Genomic DNA, 22229 nt, shown 5'->3' on the forward strand with positions numbered 1-22229 from the left:
GGGGCTCGGCCCCACGGTGGCACGGTTGACTCCCTGTCACTGAGACTCCCGCCAACCTGAGGGCCTTTCTTCCGAGTTCCCCGGGCCCACTGAGTCATCACCAGCACTGATAGACTCTTGCGGCAGGATGATGCGTTGCGCTTTCTGTGGTGGCTGGCGGCGGATCGCTCGGCGAACTAACCGTTGAAGGAAACGGCAGCGCTGGATAGTGGCCTCTCGGCCTCACCAGACGTCTCAGGTGATCCGACCTCAGTGCCGCAGTGCAGTGCAAACGCATGGTTTGGTTCTCGCTGGCTTTTCTCTTCTCGCCGCCGGTTTGGCCTGTGCGACAGTGTCAGGGACAAGCCTCCGAAGCCCATGCGGCATAATGGTTGTCAAGTTCGGAGTCAGTGCTTCCGCAGTTCCGAACGGTTCAGTGAACTTGGAAAGCCCGGCGGGCCCGGCCCCGGGTCCGGCTGCAGCCCCGGGAGCCCGGGGGGCCCGGGCCCGCGAGCGACCATCCGACTCGTGATGATCGGACACCGTTGAAGGTGATAGAGAAAAATCGTCTGGCATTGCCGGGCGGCGCCCCGGCGGTGACCGGTACGGCCCGGTTTGCCACCGTGGCACGCCAACTTGATCAGAGTCATCAGTTCATGTAGTTCAAGTTTATTGCAAGTTACTGGGTAAGGATGGTTGATCTAAGGCCGTGTACTAGTACCTACCGTTAGGATAGCACAGCCGCTGGGACTGTGCCATGATCTTCGGACTCAGCCCTGACACTTGAATGATTTCCGTCACTGGAGTCGGAGCCGCCTCCCGCCGCCGGGCCCTCCGGCGAGCCTGTCAGCCGACTCTGATCTGTTGAACTTCGGAAACGCATATCTGCCAGGCTGACAACATCAGCATTTGACACTCCCCGAATCAGGAATGCGACGCTGAGACCCGCATGGTCGTCATCAGTAAGTTGATAATGTGGCGTTGAATGTTCATTCTGATCACAGTGACTCATTCAATTGCTTCTTGCATAGACAACTGGCAAAGTCTCAGAGCATAATGATGCGCCACCGGGTGCGGCGGGAATCATGGTATGATGAAGTATGCCTCGCAGGCGTAATAAAACAGATGGTAATCATTCAAATCCTAAAATGTCCGATAATCATGACGATCGAGATGGTAATAATGCCGCTCAAAACTCAGGCTGAAGGAAATGTTGAAGAATATTTGCGCGTTTTGACGGTCAAATGCGGACTAAGGGAACTTGTCAAACAGGATTTCATGAATATCATTCCTGTTATAGATAGATGGTTCTTGAACACACCAGCCAGGTATCAAGCAGAGGAAGTCTGCGTGTGAGCCATTTTCTTATCCGGTCTCGCATGAATGCAACGACAAAGATCAACTGACAAAAAATTCCCAATATCGTCTATATGTTTTTCACAGAAACAAACCTGGTATGTTATCATACCAGCTTCGGAGAGTAACACTCAAACGATTGTGTATAAAACATGGCGAGTAGGTGTTATCAGGACTACACGCATTTTCTTTGACGCTCCTGTGTAGTGTGGAGCGCTGCAGAACTCTCGGGCAATTGAAGGCGACGATGCCACCGAGATTGAGTGAAGTTTCCTGGCAATAGAAGTGAGCACAGGATTCGCAGTGATGCCTGCCGTAGTGGTGTGGATAATGTTTACACAGTAGAAGAAGGCTGAAGAAGGAGTTGGTTGCTGACGATCATCGAACTGATTACCAGTGAAATTGGAACCTACATTGAAAAGGAAACATGATTGCCTGCTTCCGCGGAAGCAGTATCTTCTTCTTCTTGTCATCAATATAACCTACCCACCAAATCCATAAAGTGTCCTTCCTCGCCTCTTCAACGCGTACACCACGTCCATCGCTGTGACAGTATCTCTTCTTGCATGCTTTGCGTAGATCATCGCATCCCGGATCATAATCTCCAGGAATTCCCTAAGCACAGTCCTAATCTCCTGATAGATCAAGCTGGAGATTCGCTTCACGCCTCCTCTCCTGGCGAGCCTTCTGATGGCAGGCTTTGTGATTCCTTGCATGTTGTCGCGCAGAACCTTGCTGTGTCGCTTGGCTATTCCCTTGCCCAGTCCCTTACAGCCTCTTCCGCTCCCCGTCATGTGTTGATGAACGTGTATGATGAGGAACCTCTTTGTACCTGGCTTTGTAGCACCCGCGCACCGTACCCCACCCCTCGGGGGTGTAATGCAGGAAAATAAATCATTGAATCATTCAAGTAGTACATTGGTCGATTCTTGTGTCAATAGTGTCCAAATTGTCTCTTTTGTTTCTTTTGAACCACTTCCCTCTGCGCGGCCCGAGGTAGGAAGTAAAGGGGTGGGGTTACAACTACCCCCACCCCTATCATCAAGTGTTACACAGAGAATCACCTGGAAAATAGGGGTAGGACAGGCGCATGGTAGGTAACCTCAACCCACAAGTCCTGATAGCGAATGGCAGTAGGGGAAGGCCCCTCGAATGGGAAATCGCTGAGCAAGGAGCATCGAGAGGTACAGGCGCGGAGAAGTTCATGTGCAGGAGATCTCTTGGCCTGATATTCGAAGGCTCACCGAGAGGGGAGGCGTGGAGAGTAACCCCAGCTCGATTTGCAATCATAAGATTTCTTTTTAGAAGTTTCGTTAGCAGTATGATCCGCCACGGGGTGACATTCATGGAGCATGAAAGGAAAAATTCAATGAAAGCAATGGACGTGCTGTGTGCAAAGGGTAGAGATATGAAGATGTTGATTTGATAACGCCAACACACTATCGATTCGTGGCACACACAGCAAGGAGAAGGACAGACCACCTGAGCAATTGTTTACGATCCTTTTATAGTCGAGGGTGAGGAACGACCAGGGGTGGTGAGGCTCCTTACGCACGAGTGAGCATCCCTCGTGCGTCCGCTTAGATCTGCTGCCTGCTCCTCATCGAGGTTCAGCCACAGTACAGGAGATACCACCCTTACTTTGGAAACTCTGTCGCCCAACAGGGGTTGTACCCCAGAGGTGTGTCAGTAGCCGTTAGAGCCCTTGCTGTCCTCGTGGCTGTAAGAGAAGACCATAGATTCTCTTGCTGCCCACTCCTGCTCCATAATATTCTTCCTGCATGAAGCTTCAGCGAAGGCAGAGCTCTGGTACGCTCCAGCTGCTGCCTCCTTGGGCTTGGCACGATCATCGTCAAACCGATTGTCCGTCATCAAGTCCGGCTTCGTTTTGTTAGCAGTCACTGAGTCACAGTGGTGCTGCAGTAATGAACTCGGAAGGGAACAGCAAGAATATAAAGGTTTCATCACTTTGCGTCTGTAAAAATTCAACTCGATAGGTAGTGTCTCAACTGGCTTTGAAAGCGACAGACGTCGAACGTCTTTATCTGACAGCTTTCTGCTTCCAAGCCATTCCTTGCCGATTATCACCCAGCGATTCCAGCGGACTCCCCGGATGGTATCTTGAAGGCTGTCAAATGAACGGAGGCTCAGCAACGCCCAGTGTGATGATTCTCTGCTGATTCTCTGTAATACTGCAGCCTCTGAGGGGGGCCCGAAGTTTGGACAACCCTCCATGTCTCTAAGCAGATGCTAACCCCTCATCCCCTCCCTGGCACCCACAACCCCACCCTGTCATCCTCAAGGTCACCCCTTATCGTCTGCGCAAATGGTGCAACCACCCAGGAGAGAGAAAGGACGGGTCCTGCCCTGATCTTGCGACCTTCGGAGTACCCCACCTATCACAAGTGATGACTTCTGACACACACCCCGGTACTTTGATCGACTACCTCATCCACCCAACCAGCCGTACGGTCTCGGGGTCCATGCTGTGTAAATACGCCGATCCTGTGGGAGGTGATGTAGGTCGGGAAAATCACCTAAAGAGACACTTAAAAGAATTGCAGACTATAGACACCGTAAAACAACAAGACCGTTTAGCAGTGAGTTCGTACGGTGCCAGGGTGCTCATCTCGCTTCCGACAATCACCACCCCTGTCTTCTCCTGGGCTGATTCTCGAGCTTGTTTCAAGTACCCCTCCTGATCCGATATGCTGGCACCCACCGCACGCACTTCAATAGACCCCTCTATGACCCCTAGGTTGGCAGTTACACTTGAGCCACGATGGATTTATGACCCCCCAACTGTTTACCACCCACGTTGACCCACCCCTAAGATTCGCTCAACTTTTGTCAACTTGGCCTGGATGTCCTCCCTTTCTTCTTTCCTACAAACGCTCCATAGTTTCTAGCAGCAGCCTGACCCTTGCCTTCTGTTCTCAGTCACAACGAGGTAGGCAGGTAAGAAATATATGGTAGGTCGTCCCGAGCAGAAATGGATTGGGGGGTGGGATGGAAAGATGAAAGGGGGTATGCCTGCAAATGAACAAATCTGGTAGGAGGAAGCAAAGAGGGGGTAGGGTAGGTAGCAGCGAGGGAGGGCCATGAGGCAATGAGAAATGGGAAAATAAGGGGTAGACGATGGGCAGAGGAAGGCAAGTGAGGAACAAGAAGCCATACTAGTAACCCTAACTGAATTCTTGGGCGAGCCATAAGGAAAACCAAACAGGTGGACCTATACCAAGAGCAGACACGCAAGAGAAAAATAGACTATAGAAACGAGGGTAGGGTATTGAGAGGTTCCTTAAAAGTCCCGTGACTGGTTTTACCGTTACGCGTAGTCCCTGCCTCGCCACCGCCATGAGCAGCACCACCCCCGCCCCGCAGGTGTCAACCCGCTCTGTGCGCTAGTGTTCTGCTCTTGCCGTGGTCTCTTATGCTTCATTTGCTCCTGCTTCTTATGCTGTGATGTGCTTGCCTGTGATCCCATCTTGTAAATCGTCTGGTCTGCTCTTGTGCTACGCCTCTGCCTCTGCTCCTCCTCGGCGGGGGATCCCTCGAGGAGAAGAGAAAGGATAGGTTTTTTTGCAGGGGAGGGGGCTGCGCAAGCGAGTGTAGAGGGGATGGTTGTTTCTATTAGTGCTGCACGCTGATAGGCAGCCAGAGATGTTGACAAACATGTGGTGATGGGGATAATGTAGAAGGGGCATTGGCATCTGTTTTCCGTAGACAGAGGATACTGGATCTAGCGGCTTGATTGCAATGTGCTTGTAGCTGACACCGAGACAGGTTCCCTACCCTTACCCTCCCATGATGTCCGGACTCCAGTACGCTCCCGGAACCGTGATCTCCGGAGTGCCAGGAGCTGCTCCCGTGAGCTCCTACCCCGTCATGTCCTACGGCTACCCCGTCACCAGCGGATCTGCCGCTCCTGTTTCCTACGGCGTGCCCCAAGCAGTTGGCAGCCTCCAGCCTGTCGTCTACTCGCAGACCATCCCAGTGCCTGTCCAGACCACCCAGACCGTCATGGAGAACCAGGTGAGCTAGCGGAATGCGCATCGGTGTGAGAGTGAGAGAGGGAGCAAGAGCTTTCGTGTCAGCATGGGATAGAAGGTGCGCGACTGACTCATGCGATCACAGACTATTATGGAGAGCAGAGAGGTTACCGTGAAGGTTCCCAAGGTCATCATGGAGGAGGTCGAGATCACCTACCAGGTCCCAGCGATGGAGGAGCGCGTCCACACCGTGCAGCGACCCAAGACTGTCATGTGAGTATCTCATTTCTTGCTTGCACTTGCCCTTGCTTGGGCTTATCTCTTCAACTGGGAGGGTGAGGCTTGCGATATTTGACGCTGTTTCCTGTCAACAGGGAGGACAGGGAGATCACTGTCCAGGAGCCTCGCACCGTGATGGAGCCTAAGACCGTCCAGGTTCCCACCTACCAGACCGTGCAGCAGGAGGTCACCATGTCAAAAGTGCTCGAGTACAGCCGCCCCAAGCTTGTCCAGCAGCACTACATCCAGCAGTCCGTTGCTCCCTGGAGTACCGTCACCATGACTGCACCAAGCTACACTGGAGCCAACGTCTACAGCACCACCCAGCTGGCTCAGCCACAGCAGCAGCAGCAGCAGCAGCAGGGACAGCAATTTTATCAGCCATCGGATGATGCCATCTCCGCATAAGATGCCGGACCTTACACACGTAGTGTAGATGTTTGGGTGTTTTTTAATCGATGTTGTGTAACGATCAGTAAATCCAATCAAGCTTTGCTTCGATTTTTGATCGTTCAGGTCGGTCTTGGCACATTTTGGGTTCAACTGTAGCAAGCTGATTGCAGTTGATAATGTTCATGCTGTTTCAGTATCTTTTTGGGGTTTGTGGTCAGATTTGGTCTTGTGTGGGTGTTGGTGATTTCTTGAGCATGGTGAATGGCAAGCAGAGCGTTGTTGGCTTTCGGAATCCGAGCAACTTGGGCTTGCATAGACGGCAGTGCATGGCCCGCGGCGTAGGCCAGTGTAATATAACCATCGATCAGGTTCGGAGGCGGGCTTGCATCGTAAGGAGCGTCGAGAACCATAGCCTTAATGGACCGGTTCATTGCAAGGGCAAATTTTGGGTAGGGGTACCAGTACTCCCGTGAGTGATGTTACCGTTACGCGTAGTCCCTGCCTCGCCACCGCCATGAGCAGCACCACCCCCGCCCCGCAGGTGTCAACCCGCTCTGTGCGCTAGTGTTCTGCTCTTGCCGTGGTCTCTTATGCTTCATTTGCTCCTGCTTCTTATGCTGTGATGTGCTTGCCTGTGATCCCATCTTGTAAATCGTCTGGTCTGCTCTTGTTTGCTACGCCTCTGCCTCTGCTCCTCCTCGGCGGGGGATCCCTCGAGGAGAAGAGAAAGGATAGGTTTTTTTGCAGGGGAGGGGGCTGCGCAAGCGAGTGTAGAGGGGATGGTTGTTTCTATTAGTGCTGCACGCTGATAGGCAGCCAGAGATGTTGACAAACATGTGGTGATGGGGATAATGTAGAAGGGGCATTGGCATCTGTTTTCCGTAGACAGAGGATACTGGATCTAGCGGCTTGATTGCAATGTGCTTGTAGCTGACACTGAGACAGGTTCCCTACCCTTATCCTCCCATGATGTCCGGACTCCAGTACGCTCCCGGAACCGTGATCTCCGGAGTGCCAGGAGCTGCTCCCGTGAGCTCCTACCCCGTCATGTCCTACGGCTACCCCGTCACCAGCGGATCTGCCGCTCCTGTTTCCTACGGCGTGCCCCAAGCAGTTGGCAGCCTCCAGCCTGTCGTCTACTCGCAGACCATCCCAGTGCCTGTCCAGACCACCCAGACCGTCATGGAGAACCAGGTGAGCTAGCGGAATGCGCATCGGTGTGAGAGTGAGAGAGGGAGCAAGTGCTTTCGTGTCAGCATGGGATAGAAGGTGCGCGACTGACTCATGCGATCACAGACTATTATGGAGAGCAGAGAGGTTACCGTGAAGGTTCCCAAGGTCATCATGGAGGAGGTCGAGATCACCTACCAGGTCCCAGCGATGGAGGAGCGCGTCCACACCGTGCAGCGACCCAAGACTGTCATGTGAGTATCTCATTTCTTGCTTGCACTTGCCCTTGCTTGGGCTTATCTCTTCAACTGGGAGGGTGAGGCTTGCGATATTTGACGCTGTTTCCTGTCAACAGGGAGGACAGGGAGATCACTGTCCAGGAGCCTCGCACCGTGATGGAGCCTAAGACCGTCCAGGTTCCCACCTACCAGACCGTGCAGCAGGAGGTCACCATGTCAAAAGTGCTCGAGTACAGCCGCCCCAAGCTTGTCCAGCAGCACTACATCCAGCAGTCCGTTGCTCCCTGGAGTACCGTCACCATGACTGCACCAAGCTACACTGGAGCCAACGTCTACAGCACCACCCAGCTGGCTCAGCCACAGCAGCAGCAGCAGCAGCAGCAGGGACAGCAATTTTATCAGCCATCGGATGATGCCATCTCCGCATAAGATGCCGGACCTTACACACGTAGTGTAGATGTTTGGGTGTTTTTTAATCGATGTTGTGTAACGATCAGTAAATCCAATCAAGCTTTGCTTCGATTTTTGATCGTTCAGGTCGGTCTTGGCACATTTTGGGTTCAACTGTAGCAAGCTGATTGCAGTTGATAATGTTCATGCTGTTTCAGTATCTTTTTGGGGTTTGTGGTCAGATTTGGTCTTGTGTGGGTGTTGGTGATTTCTTGAGCATGGTGAATGGCAAGCAGAGCGTTGTTGGCTTTCGGAATCCGAGCAACTTGGGCTTGCATAGACGGCAGTGCATGGCCCGCGGCGTAGGCCAGTGTAATATAACCATCGATCAGGTTCGGAGGCGGGCTTGCATCGTAAGGAGCGTCGAGAACCATAGCCTTAATGGACCGGTTCATTGCAAGGGCAAATTTTGGGTAGGGGTACCAGTACTCCCGTGAGTGATGTTACCGTTACACGTAGTCCCTGCCTCGCCACCGCCATGAGCAGCACCACCCCCGCCCCGCAGGTGTCAACCCGCTCTGTGCGCTAGTGTTCTGCTCTTGCCGTGGTCTCTTATGCTTCATTTGCTCCTGCTTCTTATGCTGTGATGTGCTTGCCTGTGATCCCATCTTGTAAATCGTCTGGTCTGCTCTTGTTTGCTACGCCTCTGCCTCTGCTCCTCCTCGGCGGGGGATCCCTCGAGGAGAAGAGAAAGGATAGGTTTTTTTGCAGGGGAGGGGGCTGCGCAAGCGAGTGTAGAGGGGATGGTTGTTTCTATTAGTGCTGCACGCTGATAGGCAGCCAGAGATGTTGACAAACATGTGGTGATGGGGATAATGTAGAAGGGGCATTGGCATCTGTTTTCCGTAGACAGAGGATACTGGATCTAGCGGCTTGATTGCAATGTGCTTGTAGCTGACACCGAGACAGGTTCCCTACCCTTACCCTCCCATGATGTCCGGACTCCAGTACGCTCCCGGAACCGTGATCTCCGGAGTGCCAGGAGCTGCTCCCGTGAGCTCCTACCCCGTCATGTCCTACGGCTACCCCGTCACCAGCGGATCTGCCGCTCCTGTTTCCTACGGCGTGCCCCAAGCAGTTGGCAGCCTCCAGCCTGTCGTCTACTCGCAGACCATCCCAGTGCCTGTCCAGACCACCCAGACCGTCATGGAGAACCAGGTGAGCTAGCGGAATGCGCATCGGTGTGAGAGTGAGAGAGGGAGCAAGAGCTTTCGTGTCAGCATGGGATAGAAGGTGCGCGACTGACTCATGCGATCACAGACTATTATGGAGAGCAGAGAGGTTACCGTGAAGGTTCCCAAGGTCATCATGGAGGAGGTCGAGATCACCTACCAGGTCCCAGCGATGGAGGAGCGCGTCCACACCGTGCAGCGACCCAAGACTGTCATGTGAGTATCTCATTTCTTGCTTGCACTTGCCCTTGCTTGGGCTTATCTCTTCAGCTGGGAGGGTGAGGCTTGCGATATTTGACGCTGTTTCCTGTCAACAGGGAGGACAGGGAGATCACTGTCCAGGAGCCTCGCACCGTGATGGAGCCTAAGACCGTCCAGGTTCCCACCTACCAGACCGTGCAGCAGGAGGTCACCATGTCAAAAGTGCTCGAGTACAGCCGCCCCAAGCTTGTCCAGCAGCACTACATCCAGCAGTCCGTTGCTCCCTGGAGTACCGTCACCATGACTGCACCAAGCTACACTGGAGCCAACGTCTACAGCACCACCCAGCTGGCTCAGCCACAGCAGCAGCAGCAGCAGCAGCAGGGACAGCAATTTTATCAGCCATCGGATGATGCCATCTCCGCATAAGATGCCGGACCTTACACACGTAGTGTAGATGTTTGGGGTTTTTAGTTTTTTTAGAATGCACTTGAAGTCAGCCGGTTTCTGTTCTTGCTTTTCTGTTGTTGTTTTGCAGGTCAGGGCATTACAAAGAATTGTCGCATTTCACTCCTCAAAGTATTTCTTGTATGTGTTTGTTTCTCCAATGGCGGTAAACCTTCCTTTGCACGGAGCTTTGCACAACAGCATGTCATGTTCATGCTCAGGATGGCCATCCCCTGTAGCTGCCAGCCGCAACGAGCTTATCAGTGAATTACTGTTGTGTACATACCTTGGTCTCCGGCCCGAACCCTTTTAACCGTCGCTGCAGTAGGGCCAGGAGATTGGAAAATAATGGGAAGGGGGAGAGAGGGAGAGATCAGCACGACCGAGTCTTGCAGGTTGACTTTAACTGCCCTCTTCATCTGAGTAGTCCAGATTGAACAGACCATATGGACTGGATATCAATACTGAAAAGCGAAGATGTAAACAAGAACGAATCTGTGCGAGTTGTATTCCAAGGCTTCAATTTTGCTGTAACTCGTGATCCCTCGTGCCGATTACGTGTCCAAGAACAAAATTCTCCAAATGTACAATGGGAAATCCATGAAAACAATCATCTGGTCAAAATAAGACGAACATCTTGCGTGAAGCGTGAGGATCAAAATGAAGGGCAAGTATCTTCACACGAAGAACCCCACCAAATATCGCAAGTCTCGAAGGAAGAGGGTACAGGGAGAAAAGTTGAATTTCAAGTCAGCGACACGCAAGAGACAAGGAGGAAGAAAGATAAGTCCATCAAGCAGGCATGGAGGAGTCATGTTGACAGAATTAGAAACTCGAGAGCTCGTGACCAGGGCGAAGAGAATGAAGATCTGCTCCCTCCTTCATCGTACGAGAACATTGCCACGATGGAGGTCGATGAAGTCAACCGGACTATACTTCGTGCCAAGGCTTCAATGCGGCATGAACTTGAAAATGCAAAGCAACAGCGAGAGGTTTTACAGGTTCACTGACAGCCGAGGGTGTCTACTGTTTCTCAAATGTGTTTCAGGGTCAGATTTCGAGGATCTCATTGCAGAGACAACGACTGCAGAATGATCGTGAATATCTCGCTTCGAAACGTGATAACTTGCAGGTTAGAATCCATGATCTGGAGCTTCAGGTCAGAGAGGCTCTAGAAACGCTTGAGCCCTATGAGGAGCGAGTTGAAGTCCTCGAGAGGGATGTGAGAAACCGTCAACAAGCGTGAGTCTCGTCCCTTTTCTGCTTGCGCTCTTTCATGTTTGAACTTTGCCTTGCAGATCTGAAATTTTGCTGAGAGAATTTCAGTCGGAACGCAAGAAGATGAATGCTATAAAAGGAAAGGCTCATGAGCTCAAATCTAACATGGAGATGCTGAAAAAGCAACTTCATGCTGCAAAAGAGAAAGTGAATTCAGCGGAAAACAGGCTAGAATCGCTTTCTGAAAATAACCAAGTCAGACAGTATGAACTAGATATGATGAATGGCAGTATCGCAGTGATTGAGAGATTTCTGAAAGCAGATCTGATCGAAACCACACTTGACCAAACTTTACCTCCTTCATTTCAACATCTGTGTCAGATCATGACAGAAGGAAGGGAGAGGCTTGAGGAGTTGCAACTGCGTCGATCCAGCATAGAGGAGCAGAAGGCGGAGGACGACTCCATGAATCAAGAAGAACGTAACCACCAGTCAGACCCCTACGAAGATTTACAAGGAAACGAGCAGGACGAGCTGAGGGAATGGAGATCCCTGCCGAGTGTTTGGATCAGACGTAGACGATTTGCTATGAACGCTTCATCCCCTCGTTGGAAGAAGAGGCTGCAAAGCGAGGTTGACGCGTGGCAAGATGACTCCGGCAGAAGCCCTAAGGTGAATCGTGCGAACCAAGAGGCTCTTGCTCAATTGAAGAAGAAGCAACTCGCTCTGGAGATCAGGCAACACGCGACACCTTCTGCAAATGTTGCGATCACAACCAAATTCTTAGAAGACCACCCATGGCTTTCAGGACAGTATCGAATAAGTTGTTACGAGGAGATGAAAGATAAATGCATTCAGGTTAGCTCACGTTGCTCGTTCTTGTGAGTCTGAAATGCCTTTGTTTTGCTTTGAAGGGATGGGAACGAGAGCGAGAAGAGCGGCTAAAGAAACAAGAAGCACAGGAGAAGCCTCTGAGAGAAATATGGGAGGCCAAAGGAATTCCTTTCAACGAAGAAGCAGATGTAAGAAGGCTGCGGTCGATTCATGCCAAGTCTTCATACCCCTCCTTAGAAGAAGACTTGGATGAGTTCTGTAGGAAGATGAAGGGGAAGTGGGAGGAGCTGCAGGACCTTTTCAAGATGATGGACACCAGCGGAGATGGGCTGGTGGACTTGAACGAGTTCAAGAACGCTTGTGCGATCTTCGAGTTGCACTGGAGTGACGTCAGATGATCAGAGCGTTTAATCATATTTCTAGGTCCAGCCCTCACTTGGACTTGTCTGACCTTCTTGACCTCTTGGCTCCTCCTCGCGTGACGTCAGAGACTAGGAACTTGTTGCAGACTAAGGTGCCATTCTTGCAGCTCGAGTCCGAAGAGGCGATGAGAGAAGTGATAAGAACGATGAAACCGAAGCACTGGTCGAAAGGAGACAGGATTTACTACCTGACACAACTCGAGTCTGTCATATACGTCTTGTATTCTGGACGAGTCAAACTTGTGGAAGTTGATGACACCAACTCAAAGATGGTTGGACCTGGTGATGTGTTTGGAGAAGAAGCTGTGAGGTCTCTACTTCATTACTTGTTTTCTCATTCTCTTTACAGGTCATCCATCACAACCTTCACGACCACCTTGTTCCGAGGAGAAGCAACGCGTATGCCATGGAAGACTGTTTGACGTATCAGATCGACAATCGAGACCTGGAGAACGTCTGTGTCGATTGGTTGCCCTTTGCTCTCATTCACATCGTTGCAGTTGTTTCCCAAGTTTCCCTCCATGAAGTCGAAGCTCTTTGCCCTGTCTGACATGTACCGCAAAGAACAAGAATGGACGAAAAGGCTTCTCACCCTTCTCTTCTGAGTCACCGACTGATCCTCCGATAGGTCCCTCGCGCCCGACCCCGTCACCTCCAAGATCGAAGCCAAGGTCTACACCGCTGGGTTCAAATCCAACAGAGTGAAGATGCGCAACCAGCCCATGATGTAGGAGCGCATGCAACAAGACGACGTGAGGGAGGATTGAGTTTGACTCAGGTTGCCTGAGGTCAAGTTGCGGAAACTCGACGAAGGGACTCTCGCCAATCACCTTGAGCTGTCTTCTGGTTGAGCCCCCCCCGTCCTCCTCTGTTGACCCGGTTGAAAGCCTGCTGCAGTGATACCTACACAAGAAGCAAGTCGCTTCCTCCCGGGTAGACGTTGGGGGAAGATCTTTGAGGAAGAAGTAGAGTGCAAGACGGTGCAAGAGAAGATAAGATACATCTCAACAAATATCGACAACAAGTTTGCAAGGTCATCATCTTCTTGCTCACTTCTTGCATCTGACTTTGATCTCGGCAGAGTGATGAAGTTGAGAGAACAGGGGTTGCGGTATCTCGATGGACTGGGAAAGTAGATTTTGTCCGGTCTGAAAATGAGTCTTCACGAGTATCAATCATGACATGTCTATGATAATTTCAATACATCCATCTCAATGAATCTCAATGAATTCTCTCAGAACATCTTAGCTTGCTGTCTTGATCAGAACCATCCCTTTCCTCCTTCCAGATTGTTGCAACCCAGCTCCGTCAGCTTCTGATACGCCTGCTCCTCATGTCAGCTATTCGCCCCCTCGGCTGACAGCTCAAACCTTGGCGAAGTCGGCAAAAAACCGCTTCTCATCTTTCGCGTAGATTTCAACCCACTTGCGGAAATGGAAGTCTTCGATCTGAAGCCTCGATAAGGGCGAGGAAAACAGCAAAAGACAAGGCAGAGAGGACATGCTGCAAGGAGAGGAACGAGGGGGTCATGCGTGTCTCAACCAGCGCAAGGTCGGTGGGAAGCATCATCAGATCCTTTCCGTCCTCGTTTTCGAATTGTTTTGGTCCTTTCCAAGACTTGGGGACCCACTGCAATCCAGTCAGGCGAAGAGAACTGAGCTAACGTCCCGTCACCTTAGACTCAAGAAGTAGACCTGCGATCAAACGATCAGCGTCATCGAGCCGAGTCACTGGTTCTCTCACGGTAGTACTCGTTGGAGAAGGTGGTTGGGGCCCTTGTCCATGGACCGGTGTATCCCGACCTGTCGGTGTGACAGCGCCCGAGGGCATGAGCTCCGAAGAGCGCGACGATCTCTTGATCGTTGAAGCCCATGCGGTAGAAGATGTCCCTGTGCCGCCCTCCACTCACTCTTGCTACCGTCAGACTCACAGCGACGTACCGCACGTGTCCGATGGTCGCAGGTTTGGTTCCCTTGCGCCAGGTGAGCCAGTCACGTCAAGATTTGAGGCGCGGGCATACCTTGTCAGCGTCAGGAAGTCTTCCATCGGGTGGACACCACTGGGACCAACGGCCTGAGCTCACGAGCTGTGCACGGAGATGTCTCTTACCTCTCCACTGATTTGGTCACGACGACCAGGACGGAATGGAATCTGATGAATGCGATGTTAGAGCACAAGAAGCGAGCAGAAGTAATCACTTTAGGTCCACCCATCTCTTCGATGGCGACAATCTATTGGCAAGGTCAAAGATCGAGGTAAATATTTCAAAGACAGACGTACCGATGCGAGGATCCAGAGATCAGCATACGTCAGTCCCGGGAATTGAGCCTCCATCAGAATCTCAGAATTTTGCGATCAAGGCAGTTTGCAATCACCTTGATGGGCTCCAATCGCTTTCGAGCCTCAGCCAGCCCAGCGTTGGCTCCGAAGGCTGCATGGAGAGGAGGGTCAAGGATGACAGAGCGACTTGTGACTGTCTGCCTGCTTCTGGCGTGAAGCGCATGGTGGCCCCGTCGCTTCCGCCTGCAAAGCTTTCACTCACCACCATCACATGCTTTCTCTTGCACCAGTCTTTGTCTTGGCGTCGTAAGTCCCAGAGGCATGCCACGCCAGCCTGACACTACAAGAGGTGACGCCGAGTTGCAACGAGGCAGCAAGTCACAGGATAGGCCCGATGCTTCCGTCATCGTAGTCATCCTCGTCCAAGATAGCCTTTACTGCATCTCTGACCTGAAAGGAATATGAGCTTTTTCACGGAGCAGACTTGATAAACCTTGCTGTAATCAGGTTTCTCACTGTATGCATAGGCTGTGAATGCCGAGAAGCCTACGCCAAAGGCCGATGCTACAACCAGACTGCTCGTAGCCCTCTTGAACCCTGAATGGGCCAGACGTCAGTGCAACTCCTGGAGAAGGCAACCTTTGTTCTACCGGAAGTCCCAAAGTTTCTGGTATGACTGCAGATCTGTCTGCGGATGATGACAGCTGCAGAAAGAGGAGACATCAAAGTGTGTCATCGCCATAATTTTCGTTTTTTTCCCCTTCCTTCTCCCTTATTACTCTCATCTCCTTCTCTTGTCCTTGCTTTCTCTTCTCAATCTCCCCTCCCGTCTCATCCGCCTCCCCCTCTCTTCGTCTCTCCTCTCATATGTCTCCCCCCTCTTCGTCTCTCCTCTCTTCATCCTCTCCTCTCTTCAACCTGCTTGCTTTCCAGCGCTCCTGAGCATTTTTGTCTTTGCAGAGGAAGACAAACTTGTCCACCCTACTACCCCCACCTATCAAATCGAATCAGAACCTCCTTTTATCCACGTTTATCTCCTATAAGTACCCGGTATTTCAACAAAATTCGTGGTAATGACCCCTTCTCTGCCTGGACCCCCTAGCAATCGTGGATGCACCCCTCTAAATGATGGCGAGATGAGCCGAGCGCGATGGCAAACCCGCCGATGTCAGGAGGAGGATGGCGAGGCAGCCGCTCCTGTGTCGCCATGGCAGCTCATGAACACTGGGAGGCCTCCTAAGGAAGCTTTCGAGATCCCTCCACTGGGTGTGTGCGCATGTTGCACGACCTGTCGGCATGACTGACCCTCAGGCAGGGGAGGAGACCCTGCTGTATGAGAAGGGGACGGACATCAGCGAGAGTCAGTTCTGGAGTGTGATAGACAGCTGGATCAAATCCCCAGAGCACATTCTCAAGTCCATCTGGAAGGCTGAGGGAGTGAATATAGACGGTTGCCATGCTGGCTGAGGCATTTGGTGGTGACGAGTCGCATCTCAGATCTGCCCGAGGAAGAGCGAGAACGAGCTACTCATTTCAAGCCCCGACTGGAAGATTTGCCATTTGTATGGAGATGTCCGTGTTGCTCCTTCTCAACATGATCTCTTGAAACAGAATGAGGAATCGCACTCTGCAAGTAGTTGTGATGGACCAGACGTTGTCCAACGCTACGAGGATGCAAGGGGAGAAGGTTGCGATGCTTGGCTGCCTAGCTTGCAGCCTATTGTTAAAACACGTGTTTGGGCTCAACTGTTCCAGTAAGACATCTCCTGATGCTTGTCACAAATGTCAGGGAGCGACTGACCTGCTGTTATTCAGATCAGGAATCCTGAGAGCAAAACTGGAGGTTGAGAAAGAATGTAGCAATGCAGAAAAGTTCTCGACAGCGGAGCAGAATGCAGAAACCCTTGATTCAAGTTCTGAACCAGTGATCTTTCGAGCATGATTGCCTTGTCATACATGTGAGTGAGATATTACAGGTCAGGCACACGTTGCGGAGGTTGCACAGAAAGGACGTCATTGCTGCTCCGTTAGTGTTTCGAGCGCGTTGCGGTGTGCATGACTGAACAGCATTGTCTTCAGATATCTTGATGAATGGTGCACCATATTCAAAGATGCGAGAAAGGTTTGGTTCACTCCAGTATTGCCGGATGTGAGTGTGTAACGCTGCAACAATTCTCTTTTGACTTGATTTTACAAATAGCCCTCAAACTGGAAGAGACCGATCATGTCCTACTTGCCTTACAACTATCCAAAGTCTCTCAGGTGAACCCCCTGAATCGGATGCAGAGATTCACCGAGAATTTCTGAATGCAAAGCATGGCAGGTACAGCTTTCAGTTCCTCCCTGCCGGTGCTCCTGGGGTTGAAGCTAAGTTGAGGATGTTCGCCAACCTCTTCGATATTCGTAGTGTTGTGAGATGCATGGTTTAAGTCACTTCAGTCTCTGATGCACATCAGATCTTCATGGAGAGCACTGCTGCAAGGTTGCTGGACAAGTTGCAGAAGTGGGGCTGTTGCATCAAAAACGGAGTCACAAGTTATGAGAAGCGAGTACAGCTGGATGTTCTGGTGGATCAGCAGGAATTTCGCTTGGAGTACCAGAGAATGAAGAACCTCTACAAGCACTGGGCAAAAGACTGGCCGGAGAGAACCGATCCTCAGAAGTTTGTTTTCGAGGAAACTGGCATAGCAGCTTACCTTGTAGCCCTATGGAAGAGCAAGAAGTTTGAGTCAGCGACGAGTGACTATGAAAAGAAGATTTCCTTTGTGGATCTTGGCTGCGGCAACGGATTCTTGACTCACGTTCTGACCATGGAGGGGTTTGAAGGAAAGGGCATCGACAAGCAGCAGAGAAAGATCTGGGACTTATATGGTGAAGAGACGAGGTCAAGGCTAGTTATTGAAGACATCGACCCCGAAACTTGCTGCTATCCAGGGTGAGTGAGAGATTAGGGAAGGAGGGTATGGGTGCAGAGAAGGGAGAATCATGATGAGGATGAGGAGATTTTGTCAGTTCTGATGGAGGGGGAGAATTCAGGGTTGATTGGGTGATTGGAAATCACTCGGACGAGCTGACGCCCTGGCTTCCATCCATCGCAAGGAGATGCGGGCCGACCACGAGATACTTTGTGAGCTCTTTTACCCTCCTCCTCCTCGCTGAGCTGCTGTGCCAAGGTGATCCCCTGCTGCTTCTGGGACTTCCAGGGCAAGTTCAACCGTCGGGTTCCGCAGGAGTCCAGTGAGGCTATATGGCTCTCATGATGCGGTTTGTAAGGCATGTCCAGGGTACACGACCTACTTGAAGTTTGTGGAGAAGTGCGGCACCGAGGAAGGGTTCCAAGTCCTCTCCGATGTGAGAGCTCTAGAGACCTCCCGCCGCCTGTCAGCTGATCTCCTTTCATGGCAGACATTGAGGATCCCTTCCACCAAGAATGTGGCTCATGTTGGTTGCCGGCCGTTGGATGACGGAGGAACTCGAAAGTCTGTCGATTGACTCAGTGCTTTGAGTAAATCTCTTCGATGCCATGATAAGCCGATTCTGAATCACTCACGGTTGCCAAATAATGGCGGCCGACTCTGTAAAAGTCCGATCAGTCACCGGGTCCAGCCTGGATGATGGGCCCGCTGGCCGGTCGGAGCCGCTTGGACTGTCCGGAGGCTCCCGGAGTCCGACGGTCCTACCAGTACCGTACCGTGCCCGGATCGGACCGTCGGCCGGGCTTCAATGAACCGTGTGAAACTTGTGACTTCCGGCGGCCGTCGGAGCCCGGCCCATGATTGCACGGTTCCGGAGTCCTGATATTTTACTCAACATCCGCCTGAAAACCCTGACAATGGAGGTAAGTAGATCATCGGGGTAACGAAGAGGGAGGAAGAGGCGAGAGGACGAGCAGGAGAGGCGAAGGGATGGCGAGAGGACGATAGATACACGCCGATAACATACTGATGTGTGAGGGGAAACCTCAATGTCGAGGCAGAGGCCATAAAACTGAGTAAACACAGAAGAAATGGAGATAGGAGGGGGAGCGGTAAAGAGGAATGTATGCAGAGGGTGCTAAAAGGAGCAATAGAGGGAGGAAAAGTAAGAGGAAATGGAGGATTGCAAAGCGGAGGCGAAGAGCAAACTCATGATACTGCAATCATGCAGGCCAGCCCCGATCAAAATTTTCTCCTCGTCACTGATGCGCACATGTTGAGTCGACTTCTGTATCCGAATCCTGTCTGCATTCTTTCTGTATGTTGTCAGAGAACAAGCTCGGAACAGCAAGCGTCTCAACAAGATCGGAATGTCATGGTATTGAGTTGGCTGACAGCGACGGACAACTACGGTTCCTTCATCTGCAGCGTCAAGAGGAGTAGGCATTCTCTGAGCCTGATGCTTACAAGTAGAAAGTTTGTCCTAGGTGTTCCCGTCCATGGCATGGAAGAAGTCTTACGGCAGATGGGAGGAGAAAGTGGCAGAGATTCGGACAAGATTGCAAAACTTGGTTTGAGGGCGTTCTACTTGAGCTCTTTGCGCAAGTGCGACAAGCAAGAAAAGCGGGGCAGATCAGCTAAACAAGAGGAAAGGAAGAGAGCGGAAGAGGAGGATCAAGAGATGCTTGCGATCGAGGGGTGTGCAGCTTATATGGTCTGCAGCATAGAGTCAGTGATGAGTACCAAGGACCAAGGTGACGAGGCGGTTCCAAGACGCCAAGGAGGTTGATGAATTTGATGGTGTGCAGCAAGCGGGAGAGAGAGCACGCAAGAGGAAACTGCAGCACAGACGATTCTTTCCTGTAAGATCACAAGAGCCTTTGTGAATGCAAAGTGAGTGATATGTGATTTTAATTTTTATCCATCGCTCCTCCCTTCTGACTCGCCCGTCTCGTTGATAGTTACTGGGATGGGAAGACCTTCTGTGCAATGTTGCCATCCACCAGACCGTTCATGAGCTTCCTGGGATCAGGTGAGCATCCGATCCAGTCAGTACTCATCAACACTGCCAGTCCATTCACGCGAGCCCGCGGGCCGGCGACATTCTGATGCGGCCCCATTCAGGAACGTTTGGATTCATAGTGCGCAGCCCTCTAAGTTAACGAGTCTCCAGAAACTCTAGGCTCACTGAGTCAGCCGCTGAGCCGTACTAGCCTGGCCTCAGAAGCCCCGGGGCCTGGCCCTCCGATCAGCATCTCACTGCGGCGCCGCAGTGGCCAGCTCACTGAGTCAGGGCCAGGGCCCGGGCGCAGCGGCCGGGCCGCCTCGGCCCGGCAGCCACTGGGCAGCCTGGGCAGCCAGCCCGGCTGCCGCAGTGCAGCCCGGCAGCTGGCAGCCCGGCCGATCCGCTCGGACTCCCCATCATCCGTGGTTTCATCTCCCCCCCTGCTGCGACTGCCAGGCCAAGACGGGGAAGAATGTTGAGACAGTGATGGGGCGAGCGATATAAAGGGGAAGAGAACAACAGACTCCAATGCTCTCTGAAGCATGGGCTAGGGACCAAAAGCGGAGGAAGCAGCAATCAAACTGCTTTCTTGAGTACCAGAAGGAAGATGGCGAACGAGTTCACTTGCTGTTCAAAGCCTGCGATCTCTTGTGTGAGTTCTCACGTCAGTTTGACGAGATTGTAAATGAGTGTCTTGAGAAGGGATGTTCAAGGTCGTGCATCAGGTATCCCTCTGCTGGCTTCCTCTTCTCGGCGTTGATATGTGTCCTCGTGCTTATTTCCGCATATTCAAACTTGGCATTAGCATCGTTGGAGATACTTGTTGGGTTTCCTTTCCTCATGTCTCTTAACTATTCTAGGATAGTCCGAACTTCACAAGAGATGAGCTCCTTACTTGTGACTGGCTGTTTCTGTGTCGTGATGTCGTGCTTGGTTTGGATTTGGATGAGTTTTCAGGTCGGGTCGCTCATGCTTGGTTTGCTCGCTGTGATTCCTTGCTTCCTCCTCTTCCTCATATTCTACTGCAAACGTTTGTCTACACAGCCAAAAGTTGCGAATGAAGACGAAAATACGATTTACAGGAGCAAAATTTGCAGTTGGTGTGGATTGAGGAGACGCCGCTTTGACCATCATTGCATCTGGATTGATTGCTGTGTCTATGACAAAACTCACCGAACTTTCATTCTTATTCTGATTGCTTCAATACTTTGCTCTTCTGCTTTCGTGGTCTTTGCGTTTTACTTCTCCAGTCAGCTTTTCCAGAATTCAGATTCGACAATAGTGAATTTGGCCGGCATGCTGCATTTGAAACACCCGTTCGTTTTTGCTACCATGCTGATCAATTTTGTATTCGGAGGCGTTGTCTTTATAATCCTGTCGATGCAAATATTCTGTATAGCTCAGAATCTCACTGTCAACGAGTTGTTCAATCACAATCGTTACTTCATTATTGAGCATCGAGACAAGCCTGAAGATCGAGGGTATACTGAATGTGCACTTGGTGAAAATGTCTGATCTGTTTTCAGGGTAAGGCGGAATGTATTTGGATTCATCGAAGGTTCTGTTCATGTATTCGGAGCAGTTTTGCCGAGTGACAAGGTTGAAGCTATGTAACATGATTCAATGAGTATTTGTAAATGTGCACATTTTACTCCACAAAGAGAATAATGGTAACTTAAATCTTGATGCCATCCGCAGGCTCAAACTTGGAGCCCAACTCAGAGAGCTTCTTGTGGGCATTAGCGTAGGACTTGAAGAATTCGTCCTGGCTGTCCCTGAACTTCTCAGCGAAGGGACGGAAGCCCTCGTCGTCGAAGAGGGTCTTGTCGGTGGACAGCTTCAAGAGCTCAGGATCAGCTGACTTGTTGGGGATGGTGGTAAAGTACGAGTTGTCGAACTTGAGCCACTTCTCAGTCCAGCTCGATCCACCAGTTCTACCGATTCCAGCCTTGCCATCAGCACGGGCAACCTGGCTGCCATCAGTGAATTTAGTCTTCTCTGCTCCGAGTCCAGAGCGATCCTTGAAGGCACGGCCAAGGGTGTGGGCGCCAGAGAGAGCGACGATCTCCTCATCGTTCAATCCCATACGGTAGAAGACCTTGCGCAAGTGACCGTTGGGGGTAGTGTCCTCCGTGGGCTTGGTTCCGGAAGTACCTCCATACTTGCCGTTGGGTCCAGCCTCAGCATCGGGGAGGTTGCCCTCGGGGGAGCAATCCTGGGGGCCGGCAGCATCGACACGACCGTACTTCATGTCGATCTTGGGACCTCCAGCAAGCTCAATGGCGCATGCAGATGCCATCTGAAAGAGATCGGCATAGCTCACAGCTGGGAACTGCTTCTTGACGGGCTCAAGCATCTTGACAGCTCCGGCCAAGCCAGCGTTGGCTCCATGCTTGATCTCAGGCTCGAACCTGATGGATCCAATGGCGCCTCCTGCCTTGGGCCAATCCGCGTTGATGCTGGCATCAAAAGTACCAGAATCGTGCCAAGCGAGACGAACCATGATGGGATTGGCGTTGGTCTTATCGATGAGGTCCTCGATCATCTTCTTGGCTCCCTTGAGCTGCTCAGTCATCTCCTCCTTGGAAACGGAAGTTGCCATCCTCAAGGATACGGATCTCCTGAGGGAAGGGACTCTTGGCCTCTGCTGAGAGGTGCTGATAGCAGAGTGAGCCACATTCTTGCAAGAGGTGGTCAAGGGGGTTCCTGGAAGGATGTAGGCCTCCGCCACAGCAGCAGCAACAGCGATCAGAGCAGACTTTCGCAGCATGGCGCTAGCCGCGGAATGGAATCCTACCCTTTTAAGCCCCTTCCCCTCGGCCACCCCTACCCCTAGTCTGACTCTGAACCCCCAATTCATTGGTTCAAGGACCGGGT

The 22229-nt window shown here is 51.7% G+C and overlaps 11 protein-coding genes across 11 annotated transcripts; 7 read left to right on the forward strand and 4 right to left on the reverse strand.

Annotated features, from left to right (window-relative positions):
• Positions 1-1817: 1817 nt before the first annotated feature.
• Positions 1818-2129, reverse strand: GUITHDRAFT_74578 (hypothetical protein; the record flags this gene model as incomplete). The annotated part of the gene is made up of 1 exon (XM_005828537.1): positions 1818-2129. One exon carries the CDS (start codon positions 2127-2129, stop codon positions 1818-1820), a length of 312 nt encoding a protein of 103 aa, XP_005828594.1.
• An 892-nt stretch (positions 2130-3021) lies between these two features.
• On the reverse strand, positions 3022-3300 carry GUITHDRAFT_112321 (hypothetical protein; the record flags this gene model as incomplete). The annotated part of the gene is made up of 1 exon (XM_005828538.1): positions 3022-3300. The coding sequence occupies one exon, from the start codon at positions 3298-3300 to the stop codon at positions 3022-3024; it is 279 nt and encodes a 92-aa protein (XP_005828595.1).
• A 1845-nt stretch (positions 3301-5145) lies between these two features.
• GUITHDRAFT_112322 (hypothetical protein) lies at positions 5146-6014 on the forward strand (the record flags this gene model as incomplete). The annotated part of the gene is made up of 3 exons (XM_005828539.1): positions 5146-5370; positions 5473-5600; positions 5702-6014. The coding sequence occupies 3 exons, from the start codon at positions 5146-5148 to the stop codon at positions 6012-6014; spliced, it is 666 nt and encodes a 221-aa protein (XP_005828596.1).
• A 954-nt stretch (positions 6015-6968) lies between these two features.
• Positions 6969-7837, forward strand: GUITHDRAFT_112323 (hypothetical protein; the record flags this gene model as incomplete). Its single annotated transcript, XM_005828540.1, has 3 exons — positions 6969-7193; positions 7296-7423; positions 7525-7837. 3 exons carry the CDS (start codon positions 6969-6971, stop codon positions 7835-7837), a joined length of 666 nt encoding a protein of 221 aa, XP_005828597.1.
• Positions 7838-8791: 954 nt separating this feature from the next.
• GUITHDRAFT_112324 (hypothetical protein) lies at positions 8792-9660 on the forward strand (the record flags this gene model as incomplete). Its single annotated transcript, XM_005828541.1, has 3 exons — positions 8792-9016; positions 9119-9246; positions 9348-9660. The coding sequence occupies 3 exons, from the start codon at positions 8792-8794 to the stop codon at positions 9658-9660; spliced, it is 666 nt and encodes a 221-aa protein (XP_005828598.1).
• Positions 9661-10356: 696 nt separating this feature from the next.
• On the forward strand, positions 10357-10816 carry GUITHDRAFT_153786 (hypothetical protein; the record flags this gene model as incomplete). Its single annotated transcript, XM_005828542.1, has 2 exons — positions 10357-10679; positions 10727-10816. A coding segment is annotated over exon 1 (151 nt), but the record flags the coding sequence as incomplete, so codon positions are not given.
• A 1609-nt stretch (positions 10817-12425) lies between these two features.
• Positions 12426-13369, forward strand: GUITHDRAFT_153787 (hypothetical protein). The gene is made up of 7 exons (XM_005828543.1): positions 12426-12457; positions 12502-12606; positions 12653-12738; positions 12782-12879; positions 12931-12998; positions 13050-13185; positions 13234-13369. Coding segments are annotated over exons 4-7 (261 nt in total). The 5' UTR covers positions 12426-12457; positions 12502-12606; positions 12653-12738; positions 12782-12877; the 3' UTR covers positions 13289-13369.
• Positions 13370-13413: 44 nt separating this feature from the next.
• Positions 13414-15396, reverse strand: GUITHDRAFT_164338 (hypothetical protein; the record flags this gene model as incomplete). Its single annotated transcript, XM_005828544.1, has 15 exons — positions 15351-15396; positions 15083-15136; positions 14926-15029; positions 14815-14882; positions 14704-14766; positions 14528-14675; positions 14433-14480; positions 14351-14383; positions 14262-14303; positions 14173-14211; positions 13896-14124; positions 13827-13846; positions 13695-13781; positions 13523-13600; positions 13414-13476 (listed from the first exon to the last, which is right to left on the reverse strand). Exons 1-15 carry the CDS (start codon positions 15376-15378, stop codon positions 13414-13416), a joined length of 1104 nt encoding a protein of 367 aa, XP_005828601.1. The 5' UTR covers positions 15379-15396.
• Positions 15397-15505: 109 nt separating this feature from the next.
• Positions 15506-17924, forward strand: GUITHDRAFT_112327 (hypothetical protein; the record flags this gene model as incomplete). The annotated part of the gene is made up of 14 exons (XM_005828545.1): positions 15506-15698; positions 15748-15882; positions 15930-15994; positions 16044-16186; positions 16248-16356; positions 16409-16458; positions 16512-16581; positions 16633-16694; positions 16756-16843; positions 16889-17367; positions 17469-17559; positions 17606-17669; positions 17716-17783; positions 17838-17924. The coding sequence occupies 14 exons, from the start codon at positions 15506-15508 to the stop codon at positions 17922-17924; spliced, it is 1704 nt and encodes a 567-aa protein (XP_005828602.1).
• Positions 17925-18590: 666 nt separating this feature from the next.
• On the forward strand, positions 18591-18923 carry GUITHDRAFT_61824 (hypothetical protein; the record flags this gene model as incomplete). Its single annotated transcript, XM_005828546.1, has 1 exon — positions 18591-18923. A coding segment is annotated over one exon (333 nt), but the record flags the coding sequence as incomplete, so codon positions are not given.
• Positions 18924-20985: 2062 nt separating this feature from the next.
• GUITHDRAFT_153788 (ascorbate peroxidase, plastid-targeted) lies at positions 20986-22128 on the reverse strand. Its single transcript, XM_005828547.1, has one exon. It carries the CDS (start codon positions 22120-22122, stop codon positions 21028-21030), a length of 1095 nt encoding a protein of 364 aa, XP_005828604.1. The 5' UTR covers positions 22123-22128; the 3' UTR covers positions 20986-21027.
• Between the last annotated feature and the right edge of the window lie 101 nt (positions 22129-22229).

The sequence above is a fragment of the Guillardia theta genome (assembly GCF_000315625.1).
Source record: "Guillardia theta CCMP2712 unplaced genomic scaffold GUITHscaffold_58, whole genome shotgun sequence".
In the NCBI taxonomy this organism is placed as follows: Eukaryota; class Cryptophyceae; order Pyrenomonadales; family Geminigeraceae; genus Guillardia; species Guillardia theta.